The following is a 16,439-nucleotide window of genomic DNA, read 5'->3' as shown; positions in this document are numbered from 1 at the left end:
CTAAATTATATATATATAGAGAGAAATTAATGTAATGCCTACTTTAATTTTTTCCTCCACCAATCAATTAGACGTGTTAAACTTCAATTATTCTGGAATTAATCTCTCCATTCTTTGTAATCTGGAACCTAAATCAAGCCACTTTGCAAGCAGAAACATATATTTGTATAAAGAACATGTGGGAAATGTTTCAGGTGCCTAATATTATTTTTCACGTATATATAAATTAAACGTTATTTTTGTAGAATGAAATGTTTCAAGCACCTAACATTCAATATTAGATCAAATGAAACTGCTAACATGAAATTGAAAATTAGTTGGCTGATGAACAAACTATGCTAAAATATTATCCCCAAGTACATTAAGAGGTTGGTGGTTTAATTTCTGGTGAAGTTATTAGCTACTAATACCAAATGCCTTATATCTCTTAATACACAGAACAAAAACAATATGCAGATGTCCTCTACCTCGATTAATTTAACAAGATTATCCAAAGCTCATCAGCTTGTATATATGTCAACTAATATAGCAGGTATTTTATAACAGACTAACGCAAGATAGCTAAAGCAATGCATGTGCCTATAAATGCTCTCTGATTTCTTTGGAGTTGATATGTGTAGTAACTCAAACAAAGAAAGAGACCTCTTTCAAAAGTTGCAAAAAGAAGTACTTAATTAAAATGGCTAAATTTGGCTGTTTGGGTAATTTTCTAGTGTTGTGCATTCTACTAGGAGTATTGAGTTCTAGCCATGCTCAGTTACAGCTCAACTTTTATGCAAAGAGCTGTCCAAAAGCAGAGAAGATAATTCAAGATTATGTCCAAAAGCATATCCCAAATGCTCCATCTCTTGCAGCAGCCTTGCTCAGACTGCATTTCCACGATTGCTTTGTCAGGGTATATAAGTGTGTCACATATTTGCAGCTATATATTCACTTAGTGCCATTCTTGAAGTATTATAACTTAATTTTCTCATTTTTCTTCTGAGTATTTGTAGGGTTGTGATGGTTCTGTACTTCTGAATTTCACGTCGAGCACAAAAAATCAAACGGAAAAAGTGGCTGTCCCTAATCAAACATTGAGAGGCTTCTCATTCATTGATGGTGTAAAGAAAATAGTTGAAGCTGAATGCCCTGGTGTAGTCTCTTGTGCAGATATTGTTGCATTGGTTGCTAGAGACTCTCTTGTGGTGACTGTAAGTATAAAACTTGAACTAACAATTGTAAACTAGTTGGTATTTTCTAATTATCTTATTGTCCATTTTTATCTTCTTTGTATGATAGGGAGCCCCTTTCTGGAATGTACCAACTGGTAGAAGAGATGGAACAATATCAAATGCCTCTGAAGCCTCGGAAAACATCCCTCCTCCAACTAGTAACTTTTCCAGTCTTCAGACATCTTTTGCTAGCAAAGGTCTTGACCTAAAAGACTTGGTCCTATTGACTGGTAAGTTTAAAATAATACAAATTTCTACTTAGTTCTTCTATATTGAGATTTTCCATAAATTTAGTTTTTCTACAAAAAAAAAACATTATTACTATGAATAATATATTATTAGGTGCACATACTATTGGAATCTCTCATTGCTCGTCATTTTCAACACGTTTATACAATTTTACTGGAGTTTTGGGAACACAAGATCCATCTCTAGACAGGGAATATGCAGCTAATCTTAAGGTGAAGAAATGCAAATCAATCAATGACAATACCACAATTGTTGAAATGGATCCTGGCAGTTTCAGGACATTTGATCTTAGCTACTTTAAGCTTCTGCTCAAGAGAAGAGGGCTATTCCAATCTGATGCAGCCTTGACTACAAGTGCGACAACAAAGTTATACATCAACCAGCTAGTACAAGGATCGCTCAAACAATTCTATGCTGAATTTGCTCAGGCAATGGAGAAAATGAGCAGAATTGAAGTCAAGACTGGCTCTGCTGGTGAAATTAGGAAGCAATGTGCAGTTGTGAATAGTTAAGAGCAATGGTGTTGTGTTTGTATGTGTGGGTACCTTGGTATGAATGATTTGCTAACATGAATATCATGTTCTTTTTTGTAGTTATTCCAATTGATTTTGTATATTGATGGTTTTCTTGAAATAAAACTAAGATCAAATCTGGTGCTTTTGAATTTTCTTTAGAGCATAGACATTATTTTGCTAGAAATGAACCTTTGTCTTTATATTCTTTCATAATGCAGCTGAGATTCAAAACTGTAAAATAGTCTTCAATACTGATTGGATGCTGTTGTCATGAGTGATAGGCTATATGTATATCCCTGTTATGTTTTGATGATCTAACAAACTTACTGTCAAGAACCAGATAAGTAACTTGTTACACATTCTTAAGACCTTAAGATCCAAAGGTTCCAGCTTGAGATATGATTCAACTCTTCAGAGTCAAAAGAACAACAGAGGGAACAGATAGCTACCGTTTCCCGAGGAAACTGCACAAGTCAACTGCCCCAGCTGTAAAGCTGCTGCTTGCACACGCTACAGTACAGAAACAGTGCAGCAGTCAACTTTATGGGGAGTGTCTTTTACCTACCTTACTTACATCATACTAGTGATTTCACAAATGCATTATTAACATCAAGGAAGGTAAAATAAGTTACTTGTTCACTTAGAGAATTCATTCAAGCTCTCACACGGTCATTGGTCATACATCAAGCAATCAATTCTCAAGTGCATCAAGAACAAAGAATAATACTACTACGGACCAGTTCCCCACATCAAGTCATTGAATGTCCTTAGTTGAGTTATAACTTTATAATAGTTCTTCAATTGTAATTCCTACTTAGCTTGTTTAGAAGTATTCTGTAGAAAACCCTTTGTAAACCTTAAACTTTTGTTTTTGAGTCTTGGCTAGAGTTAGTCGAGTTGTAAAGTCTTTGTAATAGAGTTATTACAAAGTGACTTGTAATAGAGTATTACAAGTTAATGAGGGATTAAGAGGTTAATTCCTAGGTTGTAGATGTTATAATTCCTAGGTTAATTCCTAGGTCGTGGTTTTTAATCCCGTTGAGCTGGAAATTTTCCACGTAAAAATTCTCTTATCATTTACTTACTGCAGTGTGCGTGTGTTCTAGTGGAACTGATAGAGAACCTGGTTCTCTATAGAGTTTGGTGGACCCTTATATTCTATCAATTGGTATCAGAGCGGGTTCTTTATATCAGGTTAATACCTAGAAAGGATCCTCATGGCTACTCCTCCAAACTTCGAAGAAGGCCAGTTACTTACAGACCACCTAGGTTCAATGGACAGTATTATGTATGGTGAAAAACTAGGATGCACTACTTCATCATGGCTGAAGATTCTGAGCTATGGGATGTCATATGTGATGGACCCTTTGTTCCCACCAAGAATCTTGGCGACCCAGCTGTAGCCATTCCCAAGACGAGGAAGGAATTCAATGACGCTGATCGAAAGGCCATAGAAAAGAACTTTCGTGCAAAGAAAATTCTTATTTGTGGCATTGGTAATATAACAGGATATCGGCATGCCAATCAGCAAAAGAAATCTGGGAGGCTCTTCAGACAGCTCACGAAGGAACAACACAGGTTAAGCAATCCAAGATCGACATGCTCACAACTGAATACGAGCTCTTCAGGATGAAAGATGATTAATCCATCCAAGATATGCATACTCACTTCACCTACATCATTAATGAGCTTCACTCTCTTAGTGAAACCATTCCAAGAAACAAGCTTGTTAGGAAAATCCTTAGTGTACTACCCAGTTCTTAGGAAAGCAAAGTGAACGCCATTACAGAGGCGAAGTACTTGCAGACATTGACCATAGATGAACTTGTTGGCAATCTAAAAATATATGAAATGAAGAAGAAGAAGAAGAAGAAGAAGAAGAAGAAGAAGAAGAAGAAGAAGAAGAAGAAGGACAATGAAAGAAGAGAACCCAAAAGATAGAAGAACCTGGTCCTCAAGACAGACAACAACGATTCAAGTGATGAGGATGGTGATATGGCTTACTTGACAAGAAGATTCCAGAAGATGGTTCGCATGAATGGATGCATTCCAAAAAGGGGAAGTTCTAGCAAGCCAAAAAATTATGACCTCTGTCATAAATGTGGCAAGCCAGGACACTTCATCAAGGAGTCCCCTCTCCTAAAGCAAGATCAGTACAAAAACAACTTTGACAAAGCAGCCAAGAGGAACTCAGTTCCTTACAAACGCTTCAAGAAAAAGTATGCCGCTGACAATGTTGTAAAGCAAGCTCTTGCTGCATGGGGAGACTCCTCTAGCGAATCTGAAGAAGAAAATGATCATGGTGATATTCAATGATGGAAGTGGAAAGTGAAGTAACTAAATATGACTCAATCTTTGCCTTGATGGCTCAATCTGATGATTATGAAGATGACGACGATGATGAGGTAAATTTTCTAGATGTTCAGAGAAATCTGAAATCTTATTCTCCTAAAATACTTATGTCTTTGGCAAATGTGTTAATTGATGCTTATCACAGCCTTATAAATGATAAAGATGCTTTAACTGTGGTGGTAGGAGAAGCAGAACAAACCAGAGATGACTTAGTAATCGTTGTTATTGATTTAAAGGAGACAATTCAGAACCTGAAGAAAGAGAAGGATGCCTTAGATGAAAAAATTGCACATGTAGAACATGAAAGAGATGATCTAATAGTCGCTGTGGTAGACCTAAAAGAGACCCTTGAGTGTGTAAGAAAGGAAAAAGAAGTCTTAACTGAGAGAGTTGCTAACATTGAGCATGAGAGAGATGACCTATTAGTGGTGGTAGTGGACTTGAAGGAAAAAATTAGGGAACCTAAAATAGAAAGTAAGACTGAAAATTCTCAAAAGGGAAAGGAAGTTGCAAGTGAGGCACACATTAAGCTTGAAAGTGAGTTAAATTCAGTGAAGTCTAGTTCGTGTGCTGAGCTTGAGAAAAACAAACAACTTCATGAAGAACTAGGAAGAGTGAAGAGTGACCTTGAAAAATCACTCAAGTGGATGTGGTCCTCTGATGCTATCACTGCCATGTACACCAACGATGGGGGAAACATGCAGGGGATTGAGTTCCAAAGGGAAAAGATTCCCTACAACCCTCATAGCAAGTACGTTACTGTACCTGATAACTGGCTTTGCATTCCCCGTGGCAACACTGGGCACTTTAAAGAAAACTGTAAGGCCAGATTTCAGTCACAGCAGAAAAATAAAGTTTTCGCTGAAAAAGTAACTACTGGTAGAGAACCTGGTCCCTCATATAAAAAATGCAGGGAATAGTGAAAAGAAGCAGCCTACAATAGTACATGGACAGTGGCTACTCAAAGCACATGACTGGAAGTACAAATGATTTCCTTTCATTTAAAGCCCTGCAAGGAGGGAGTGTATCCTTTGGAAATGGCAAGAAAAGATACATTCTGGGAGTTGGAAGGATTGGGAAGTCTCTCTCACACTCAATCAAAAATGTGTACTATGTGAACGGGTTGAAGTACAGCTTGCTAAGTATTTCCCAGATCTGTGATAAGGGAAACAAGGTGGAATTTGTGTCAAAAATATGTACAATCACAAACCTAGTGACTAGTGAGGTGATGCTAGTAGCAAAAAGATACAAAAATATCTATGTTGCTGATTTTGAGTCTATGCAGAATGGTGATCTCAACTGTCTAAGTGCTATTGATAATGATGCTGAATTATGGCATAGGAGGCTGGGTCATGCAAGCTTCACGTTGCTGAATAAATTGGTCAGGAAGGACCTGGTTCGTGGTCTGCCCAAGTCAAGTTTCAAGGATCACAAAGTGTGTGATGCATATGTAAAAGGCAAGAAAGTCAAATCCTCATTCAAGCCTAAGAAGGAAGTCAGTACCTCAAGGCCACTTGATCTTCTTCACATGGATCTATGTGGATCCATGAGGGTGGCAAGCAGGGGAGGAAAGAAATATATCTTCGTTATAGTTGATGATTACTCCAGATTCACCTGGACTCTGTTTCTCAGAACCAAGTATGAAACCTTTGAAGTGTTTGTTGCCTTCATCAAAAGGATTCAAGTAAAGATGGGTAATAATGTAGCTTGAGGTCTGATCACGGGACAGAGTTCGACAATGCCAAATTTGATGAGTTCTGTACTGAAAATGGTATCACTCACAATATTTTAGCTCCAAGAACACCTCAACAAAATAGTGTTACGGAGAGGAAGAATAGAACTTTTGAAGACATGGCAAGGACAATGTTGATTGATAGTGGGATCACAAGAAATTTTTGGGCAGAAGCTATCAATACTGCTTGCTACTTGGTGAACATGTGCATGATCAGGTCCCTTCTGAACAAGACTCCATATGAACTGCTGAATGGAAGGAAGCCTAAGCTGACACATCTAAGGACTTTTGGGTGTAAATGTTTTGTCCTCAACAATGGAAAGGAAGCTCTTGGAACTTCGATGCCAAAAGTGATGAAGGAATCTTTCTGGGATACTCATCCCAAAGAAAAGCTTACAAAGTATATAACAAAAGGACTCCATGTGTTGAAGAGAGTATACATGTAATCTTTGATGAATCTCACCTCTTGTGTGAGAAGGACAGACGTGTTGACCAAGATGGAAAACCTTTATCTGTTCTAGGTAAAGTTATTGACATGGAAAATGGAAAGGCAGACATGATGAGTCATGTAAAGGAATCCATTGAAGATGATGCGAGTACACCTCCATCTATTGGAGAGGAACCTGGTCCTCTGATCACACCAATTGAAGCTGAAAATAGAGTTATTGATGCAGTCCAAGGTACTCTACTTGCTGAAGTAAGAAGCGCCCAAGAACCTCAGTCAGACATACCTGGGTCCTCTACCAATGAGATTCAGGAACCAAATTGGAAGCACAAAAGCTCACATCCTCTTGGCAACATAATTACCCCTCTTGACTCAGGAATTCAAACCAGATCAAAAGCAAGAAACTCACTTGCCTTTTCAGCCTTTCTTTCCCAAATAGAGCCCAAAAATATCAAAGAAGCGTTGAAATATGCAGACTGGATCACAGCCATGCAAGAGGAGCTGCATCAATTTGAAAGAAACAAGGTATGGTACCTAGTTCCTCAACCTGCAAATCGAACTATCATAGGGACCAGGTGGGTATTCAGGAACAAACTTGATGAGTTTGGAAATACAACAAGGAACAAGGCAAGGCTTGTAGTTCAAGGCTACAATCAGGAAGAAGGGATTGATTATGATGAAACATTTGCTCCAGTTACTCGAATGGAAGCTATTAGAATTCTTATTGCCTTTGCATCTCATATGGAGTTCACATTATTCCAAATGGATGTCAAAAGTGCATTTCTAAATGGCTACCAGAAAGAAGAAGTTTACGTCAAGCAGCCTCTTGGATTTGAGTGTCACGAGCATCCTCAGCATGTATTCATGTTGGACAAGGCATTGTATGGGCTAAAGCAGGCTCCCCGGGCTTGGTATGAAAGGTTATCAAAGTGTTTTCTAGAAAATGGCTTTACAAGAGGGAAAATTGACAACACTCTTTTTCTAAAGAAACGAGGGAGGAACCTGCTCAGTGTTCAGGTATATTTGATGATATCATTTTTGGAGCCACAACTGACTCTCTTTGTGAAGAGTTTGCAAAACTCATGGGGAGTGAGTTTGAGATGAGTATGATGGGAGAATTAAATTTCTTCCTGGGACTTCAAGTGAAGCAATCTCAAAAAGGAACAATGATAAGTCAGCAGAAGTACATCAAGGAGCTGCTAAAATAGTTTGACATGGAAACATCAAAAGTGATTGACACTCCTATTGCCACAGCTACTCGTCTAGACATGAATGAACCTGGTTCTCCTGTAAATCAAACCATGTATAGAGGGATCATAGGGTCACTCTTGTATCTCACTGCAAGCAGACCATATATTGTGTTCAGCGTGGGCCTTTGTGCAAGGTTTCAATCCAATCCAAAGGAATCTCATCTGAAGGCTGCCAAGAGAATATTGAGATATCTCAAAGGAACATAGGACCTGGTTCTCTACTATCCCTCAGGTGATAGCTTTGATCTTATTGGGTATGCTGACGCTGATTATGCAGGATATCTGGGGGACAGGAAAAGCACGTATGGAATGGCACATTTCCTGGGTTCTTGCCTAATCTCATAGGGTACAAGGAAGCAAAACTCGATGGCACTCTCAACTGCAGAAGCAGAATGTGTAGCAGCTGCCTCTTGTTATGCTCAATTGCTGTGGATCAAACAACAGTTGGAAGACTTTGGAGTATTATTTGATTGTGTGTCTCTCCTGTGCGACAATACAAGTGCACTCAATATGTCCAAAATACAGTCCAACATAAGAGGACCAAGCACATTGATGTACGTCATCACTTCCTCAGAGACAATGTTGGAAAAGGGCTTATATGTATGAAGTTTTGCAGCTCTGAAGATCAGATTGTAGACATCTTCACCAAAGCTCTGAGCAGAGAACATTTTGAAAGAAATCGTCTAGCACTGGGGTTGATAAAACACAACTGAGAACCTGGTCCCTCGATAATTGGTTATGAAAGAAATGTAGAGGTAAAATTAGCTAAAAATGTTTTCTGGGAAAGTCTAACTTATTTTTATACCGTTACAGGTAAACACACATGATGATTACAGAGCAGCTGATATAGTGCATGTCGGTAAAAGGGGTTAAGCTTACATTTGCAAGACCTGTCAGGGAACCTGGTTCTCTTGACACAGGTTAGTAGCTTCTTTGTTCTCTCATGCACAATTTTAAACGGGTAAAACAAGTGCCACATCATCAGTATGTCAACTACATTTTCTTTGCGTCCTTTGAACCCAAACGTCTCACCCATTGAGAACCGACCCAACTACCAAAACTGCCGCCCTTTCTTAACCGGTACCTCATCCATCATAAATACATCTATCACTTTCACAACTCCTCCCATCAAATTTCAAAACCCCATTCTTCTGCCTCTCTTCAAACTGCCAAATCCCTTCTCTTCTTCTCACCATGGCTGAAAATCAAACAACTTTGAGTGTTCCAAGTGACATCCCTATTGAATCCTCACATGTTGAAACACCGATATTAGACTCCTCATCCCACACCACTGTTAACCAAAATCCTAGGACAGAGTCACCCCCACATTCCATCTTCTCTCCTACCTACTCGAGTTCTATTTCTCACAGGAGTCGCAAAATCTCGACTCCCAAAAGATTTGTAGCCTAGAGCCCTTCTCCTACTTTGCCGGAAAAAGGGGATGAACAGAGTACAAAGAAGAAAATCAGGAAATTTCAAGTTCGCCTATGAAAAAGGAGTCAAAGGTAGATCAGACTGATAGTTCTGAGAAGTTTGACTCAACAAAGACTGCTCCTGATCTTGTGTCCATAGGCAACACTCCTTCCTCTACTGAGTTTTTCATGGATGTACAAGAGAAAGAAGCAATAGAGAACATGCTATCTATAGCTAATGAAGGGGTTGTTATAGAAAGAAGTGCGGATGGGTCTGAGGCTTAGGGGGAAGAGTCTAAAACTGTGGTAGAGGGTAGAGGGCTTGTGCCTGTTTAACAATCAGCACAGGACAATACTACTGGGGAACCAACTGAGGGATCTGATCCCTCCTCAGAGGATCCAACTCAGGGATCCTCTCAAGATCCCCAGGTCAGTATTGATCCTGCTCCCTCCCCTCATTTCGATGCTGAGCCTTTGTCTGTGATTGTGTCTGAGATGAGATCTGATTCCGAAGAAGTAGTTTGGGAAAGTGAAAAGGATTCTGATGACATGCCAATTGCTAACTTGACTAGGCATAGACCAATGGTTACTCAAGAGTCTACTCCTAAGCGACCTAGTACAAGGTTGCAAAGGAAGGAGGCTCTTGAGTCTACGCTTAAGAACATCCAAGCTAAGTCAAGGAGAAGAAAATTAGTGAAAGATGGGAAATTTGTGAGCGAGAAGACAGTGCCAGTTGTGTATGTGAATGATGAAATAGAAGAGGAACCTGGTTCCTTGACTAGAAAGCGCTCACAGAAGCATGGTCTCCCCAATCCTAAAAGGGGATCTTCTGTGTCTGCTGAAAGTCTGAACAAGTTTGATGATGCTGTCGCTAGTGAAAATGTGGTGAAAGAATCTGGTGATAAGTTTGTAGAAGAGTCTGCTGCCAGGGTGATGGAAGAATTGGGTGAAAAGTCTGTGAAGTCTGATGAAAAAGAAAAGAATATTTGCAAGTCTGCTAAGAGAAAAGCTGATACAGATGAGGAACCTGGTTCCTCAAAGAAGGCCAGAGTGGGTAATCCAAGGAGTGCTGGGAAAGAGAGGTTAAGAAGTCAAAAGGTGCTATGGGGCCGCACATTTGCCCATGATATCTTGGAGGAGGCTGGTATGAGACAACTAGTTGAGATCTGTGAGTTCTAACAGTGGATACATTTGTTCACAAGTGATGCTTCAAAGGTGTATGAGTAGGAAGTTCAAAGTTTCTATACCGACCTCTTCAAAGTTGAGGATGATCACATCTGCGTGCTGGTGAATGGAGTTAACATGGTAATGGACTCTGCTTTGTTGAGATCTATTCTAGGTGTGCCTGCTGAAGGGCTGTCTAGTGTTCAGGGATCTTGTTCTCAAAGTTTCAGAAATGCTACCCTGAAGAACAGAGCAATTCAGCAAGGGGAACGGGTACAGAAGAAGGCCCTCCTTCCAGTGTTCCAACTGTTATTTGAGATGGTGAAAAAGGTCTTTCTTCCTCGTGCTGAGAGAAGATCTATCACTTCTCGTGCAGACCTGTTCCTCATGGAAGCACTGGACAACTTCACTACCATCAACCTGCCTGGGATCATGATAGAGCACATGCAGAAAATGACAGATTTTAAAGATGGTAACCATGGGCTGCCGTATGGGTTCCTTCTCACCAAGGTCTTTGAGTACTTTAAGGTTCCTATGGGACAAGCTAAAGTGGGCACTAAGAAGCAAACTTTCTCCAAGTCCACTCTGGAAGAATGTGAGTGCATTGATAGGGCTGGAGGAGTTGGAAGCACTTCTACCATTTCTCAGTTAATCAACGCTCAGAACAGTGCTACTGTTGAGATAAGGCAGTTAAAAGCAAGGAATGCTATTCTTGAGAGTCAGTTGAGTCAGCTTCAGGAGGTACCTGGTTCTAGTATCTCTCAAACTGAAGAGGTTGCCCATCTGACCAAGGAGAATGCTAAGCTCAAGAAACAGGCGGAGGACCTGAAAGAGAAATTTTTCAATGAGAAAATGTCGGTGAGTGCTCGAATGGATCTCGTCCTCCAAACCCTTGCCTCTGCCTCTAAGACCTCTCCTTCCAGTGCTCCCTAAACAGTGTCCCCTCAGTGTCAAGTCTTAAGTATTAGTTTTCCTATGATTAGTTTTTTTTATGATGTTTGTGGTATTTGTTTTTATTGTTCTGAATTGTGGATGGTTGTCAGTAACATTGACTCTGCTCCTTGTTTTCAAATCCAAATTGTTTAATGGACGCTTTTCCATTTTTGTTGTGTATGTCTTGCTCTTTATGCTCTATTTTTAGTCATGTTGTGTGTACATAAGTGGCATGAGTTAACTCAAGCTAGACTTTTGTCTGCTATAAGGCTATTACTAATCTTTTTATGATGTCAAAAGGCGGAAAAATAATTCAGGGGGAACAGGATGGGAAATAGATTAAGGGGGAATTCAGGAAATGTTGGTTCTTATGGGGAACTTGAATTATAAGTTTGTCATCATCAAAAAGGGGGAAATTGATAGGCTATATGTATATCCATGTTATGTTTTGATGATCTAACAAACTTACTGTCAAGAACCAGATAAGGAACCTGTTACATATTCTTAAGACCTTAAGATCAAAAGGTTCCAACTTGGGATATGGTTCAATTCTTCAGAGTCAAAGAAACAACAGAGGGAACAGATAGCTATCAGTTCCTGAGGTGACTGTACAAGTCAACTGCTCCCAGCTGTAAAGCTGCTTCCTGTACATGCTACAGTGCAAAAACAGTACAACAATCAACTTTATGGGGAGTGGCTTTTACCTACCTTGCTTACATCATACTAGTGATGTCACAAATGCATTATTAACATCAAGGAAGGTAAAACAAATTACTTGTTCACTTAGAGAATTCATTAAAGCTATCACACGGGCATTGATCATCAAGCAATGAATTCTCAAGTGCATCAAGAACAAAGAACAACACTACTACAGACTAGTTCCCCACAACAAGTCATTGTATGTCCTTAGTTGAGTTATAACTTTATAATAGTTCTTCAATTGTAATTCCCACTTAGCTTGTTTAGAAGTATTCTGTAGGAAACCCTTTGTAAACCTTAAACCTTTGTGTTTGAGTCTTGGCTAGAGTTAGTCGAGTTGTAAAGTCTTTGTAATAGAGTTATTACAAAGTGGCTTGTAATAGAATATTACAAGTTAGTGAGGGATTAAGAGGTTAGTTCCTAGGTTGCAGAGGTTGTAATCTAAAAGTTGCTCAGTAGTGAAGTTGAAATCCTACAAGGGTAGGTCGTAGTTTTTAATCCCGTTGAGCTGAGAATTTTCCACGTAAAAATCCTCTTATCATTTACTTACTGTAGTGTATGTGTGTGTTCTAGTGGAACTGATAGAGAACTTGGTTCTCTATAGATTTTGGTGGAAAGTAACTCAAGAATTCCATCAAAACCTTAGCAGATACATAAGTTGTTTCCACGTTGGACTACTGAACGACAGGTTCAAGCATCGCATCCTTCATTTGCATGTAAATCTTTCTTTCATCCGGGAGTTTCAAGAAAAGGTCAGTAACGATTATTTATAGTATGAGAAATAGATGAGAAGTCGAAGATTCTAACAAAGAATAGGCTTATCTGCACCAAATTTGCGAAAGAATTGAAAGGGGCCTAAAGTTGGAAACTATCATTGTATATGTAATAGTAACACACCAAACGAAAATAGAGATGCACATTTCCATGACCTTGCCTTGAGGTATGCATTCAGATACACTTTTTATCATGCACGAAGTTAAAATGGTTAAATGGAAGGCCATCTTTGGAAATAACTAGAACAATTTACAATTGATAAAGCTAATCACTGTGATTCAGAAGCAACATAAACTCGCTCTGGATAGATCAAACGCCAGACAGCCTAAGGGAAAATGTTAGAACACTAGGTATAAATGTTTTACTAGAAGCTATGCAAGCATATGAGAATTTGTTTGCCAAACTGAAGAAAAAAAAAACATTTAAAAGTGACGATAAAACAAGAAATCCAAGTCTGACTTTGTTAGCTTTTCCAATGCATCTGAAGAACCACCTACTGTCCTGCAATCAAAAAACTTGGGAATTTCAGTTTGTCAGAGGAAAAACAAACAGTTATGGAAAAATGGTTTTTGAAAAGAAAACAAGCGGAGAAGGGAGAGTATAGGATCAAAGAAGTGAACTAGAAAGAAAAATGCAACAAAAAGGTTGTCAATAACAAAATTTCAGCGGAAAAATCATCAAATGCTTTATCCTTTAGTCAAATACATATGCAACCATATAAACGACTGTAAGAAAAAGACAGTACTTGCCCTTCAAAAAATAGTTTCCTCTTCTCTTGTAACTCTAAGATCGTTTCTTCAATTGTATCCTCAATTACAAATCTCACAATCCTGCAAAATTGGAAGACAACAATCAACTCCATTTAATGGCATCCAGAGTAGATGTAATGCAAAACACACCAGACTGGTTTATGTTGCCCTATTCGATGGATTCTATCTTGGGCTTGCTTCTCCACTGCAGGATTCCACCAAGGATCCATCAAGAAAACCTAGCATAGATCAAGAGATGAGCCACCTAACATGACATGTATCATCTTCTTGTTCAACAGATAATCTGAACAGTAATAGGAATGCAACACTAGATATGCACAAGCCTTTTAGAATTTGGAATGGTTACCAGAGACGGCGTACACAAAGTACGAAAGTAGACCCCTTACATGTGATGCAACTATAAGATCGAGGGTAACACCTCCATCTTTCAAGCTTATAAGAAGTATCCTGCATTCTGGATCCTTAGTAAATGTAGTAACTACAGCATGTCTTTCAGCCATTGACATGGATCCAACTAATGGAACACAATTGATGCCCGACTACAAATACATACAAGACAAGCATTTTTTTGTTACAGATAGAAAAAAAGGAGCTAGGGGAAAGTAGGAAGGGAGAAAAGTATCTTTATATCTTACCTTCTGAAGAGAATAGTGTATCAAGTCCAAAAACGATGTGAACTCGCTAAAAACTATTCCTTTTACAGAATCGTCTCTTTCAACCATGAACCTAATTTCTTCCCTCTACATTCAATAAAAGTAGAAATGAACATCAAACTTGTATTGTGCAGACCCCCTCAGTTTGCGAAGAAGAAAAGCAAACTAAGGAGCATATGATGATAAAGTATAAGGTAATTGCATACCAAAGCTTCTATTTTAGTGCTTGTCTGGAATTCATCGAGCTGGATTTTGTTCAATATACTTGAGGACCTAAACCCTTTGACAGTAGGCTTAAAAATAAAAAAAGCTGAAAATGTGGCACTTAGATAATGGTTCAGATCCAAAACTTTTAGATTCACTCGCCTCTTTTATGTGTAAAACAGGTGCACGCCATGTGTCAAAAGTGGTGTGTTTCAGTTATGTTGGCCCAAGTGAAGGTTAGTTTTGAAGATTGACAAAGGAAGCTCAGGCATGAACCAGGTCCATCCCTTGTGTACATAGACACAGGCAGATTCAAGCATGTGGGATGCACATGAAGGAGATAAGATTAACTTGGTATAATTGATATCTCCTAATCGAAAAGGTTGCATAATTGATAAGGAGAAGGACTTCATACTCAAAGAGAACACTATCCAAGATAAGGGAGGAGTTAGATATTGAGATCAACGAGAACTCTTCCACCAAGGAAGAGTAGCATTAGAACTCTAGTTATTTCTTCATCTACTAACTCTATATATTGCAGGACGTTCTCATTATACAACGATGAACAAAAGCAGAAGTTAAACGTGAATTGAGAGCAAAATAGCAAGGCATTTTGCAAGTAATTCGTGTGTGATTCAAGTGTGCAAACCTGAAGCTACATAAACCAGATAGAAGAATCAGTTCCAAGTGTCTGTCTTTTATTCTAGTTCAATTGTAGTAGGTGTTTTCATATTGTACCTTTCAGCTTTTTCTAGAGACAATTGTAATAGGTACTCAGAGTATTCAAGTTAGAGCTAACTTGAAGTTATCGCAGCAGTTAGAGGCTGGTTGCCATAACGGGGTTAGAGTTAATCCTAGGTTTACAAAAGTATTTTGTAAATACAGTTTTTGGCTTAGTGATTTAGTGAAGAGTTTGGAAAAATCCTAGTGAGAAGTAGGTCGTGGTTTTTTCACCTTTTGAGCTAGGTGTTTTCCACGTAAAATACTTGTGTTCTTTACTTTTCGCATTTACTATTTCAGCAATAGTAGGTTAAGGAACACTTAGAAGAACCATGTCCTTCCATAATCAGTTTAAGCGAAACATATTACCCTCTCCCCCCCCCCCCGCCATGTGGTATTGAAGTTAAAACATCAGTTGGTATCAGAGCAGGTTATCCTTGAAGAGGCTAACACCTTAGGAAAAGATCAAGATGAGTGCACCACCTGGAAACTGGGAAGAGCAATCCACTTCTAGGCCACCACTCTTCAACGACTAGTATTACTCTTGGTGGAAAAACAGGATGAGAGATCACATCATAGGAGAAGACTATGAACTATGGGACATTGTCACAGATGGCCAACTGGCTACCATGAAGATAAATGCTGAAGGAGAAGAGGTGGCAAAGACAAGAGCTGACTGCACTGCTGACGACTTGAGAAAATGGGAGAAGAATGCTAAAGCCAAGAAATGGCTTGTTTGTGGACTCGGTCCAGATTAGTACAGTATAATCTAAAGTTGTACCACTGCTAAGGAAATCTGGGACACTTTGCAAGTGGCCCATGAAGGAACACCTCAAGTGAAGAGGTCCAGAGGAACACTACTATATTCTCAATATGAGAATTTCACCATGAAGGAAGGGAAAACCATTCAAGAGATGTATACAAGGTTCACCACACTGACAAATGAACTTAAGTCTCTTGGAAGGATTATTTCTGAAGAAGACAGAGTTGAGAAGATTTTGACAAGGGTTCTGCCAGTTACTTGGGAGAGCAAAATCACTGCCATTCAGGAATCAAAGAACATTGCCACTCTTAATTTGGATGAGCTAATTGGAAATCTCACTGCTTATGAACTTAGAAGGCGAACCATGAATATGGACGTACCCAAGTAGGAAAGGAGCCTGGTACTCAAAATCACTAAAGGTTCTGATCTAGAAGATGATGAAATTGCTATGATCACAAAGGTGAAGTACCTAAAGAGAGGAAATGGTCCTTCAAGAAGTGGAAGCTACAACAAACCAAAAGCTCCTGAAAGGCAAACTAATGAGGGATGCTACAAGTGTGGTAAGACTGATCATCACATCAAGAACTGCC

The 16,439-nt window shown here is 39.1% G+C and overlaps 1 protein-coding gene across 1 annotated transcript; it reads left to right on the top strand.

Moving 5' to 3' along the window:
- Nucleotides 1-538: 538 nt before the first annotated feature.
- On the top strand, nucleotides 539-2,127 carry LOC107766025 (peroxidase 3-like). Its single transcript, XM_075237686.1, has 4 exons — nucleotides 539-895; nucleotides 996-1,193; nucleotides 1,282-1,444; nucleotides 1,557-2,127. The coding sequence occupies exons 1-4, from the start codon at nucleotides 680-682 to the stop codon at nucleotides 1,973-1,975; spliced, it is 996 nt and encodes a 331-aa protein (XP_075093787.1). The 5' UTR covers nucleotides 539-679; the 3' UTR covers nucleotides 1,976-2,127.
- The last annotated feature ends 14,312 nt before the right edge of the window (nucleotides 2,128-16,439 follow it).

Source organism: Nicotiana tabacum, chromosome 2, assembly GCF_000715075.1.
Source record: "Nicotiana tabacum cultivar K326 chromosome 2, ASM71507v2, whole genome shotgun sequence".
Lineage (NCBI taxonomy): Eukaryota > Viridiplantae > Streptophyta > Magnoliopsida > Solanales > Solanaceae > Nicotiana > Nicotiana tabacum.
Note: the sequence above shows the minus strand (reverse complement) of the source record. Positions and strands in the feature narration are given on the sequence as shown.

What these genes read in the sequence shown, in the direction of transcription:
- LOC107766025 (XM_075237686.1), top strand. Translation starts at nt 680, where the DNA reads ATGGCTAAATTTGGCTGTTTGGGTAATTTTCTAGTGTTGTGCATTCTA. An exon ending in GAGACTCTCTTGTGGTGACT is followed by an intron (nt 1,194 to 1,281) that starts GTAAGTATAAAA and finishes TTTGTATGATAG; the next exon opens with GGAGCCCCTTTCTGGAATGT. An exon ending in AGACTTGGTCCTATTGACTG is followed by an intron (nt 1,445 to 1,556) that starts GTAAGTTTAAAA and finishes ATATATTATTAG; the next exon opens with GTGCACATACTATTGGAATC.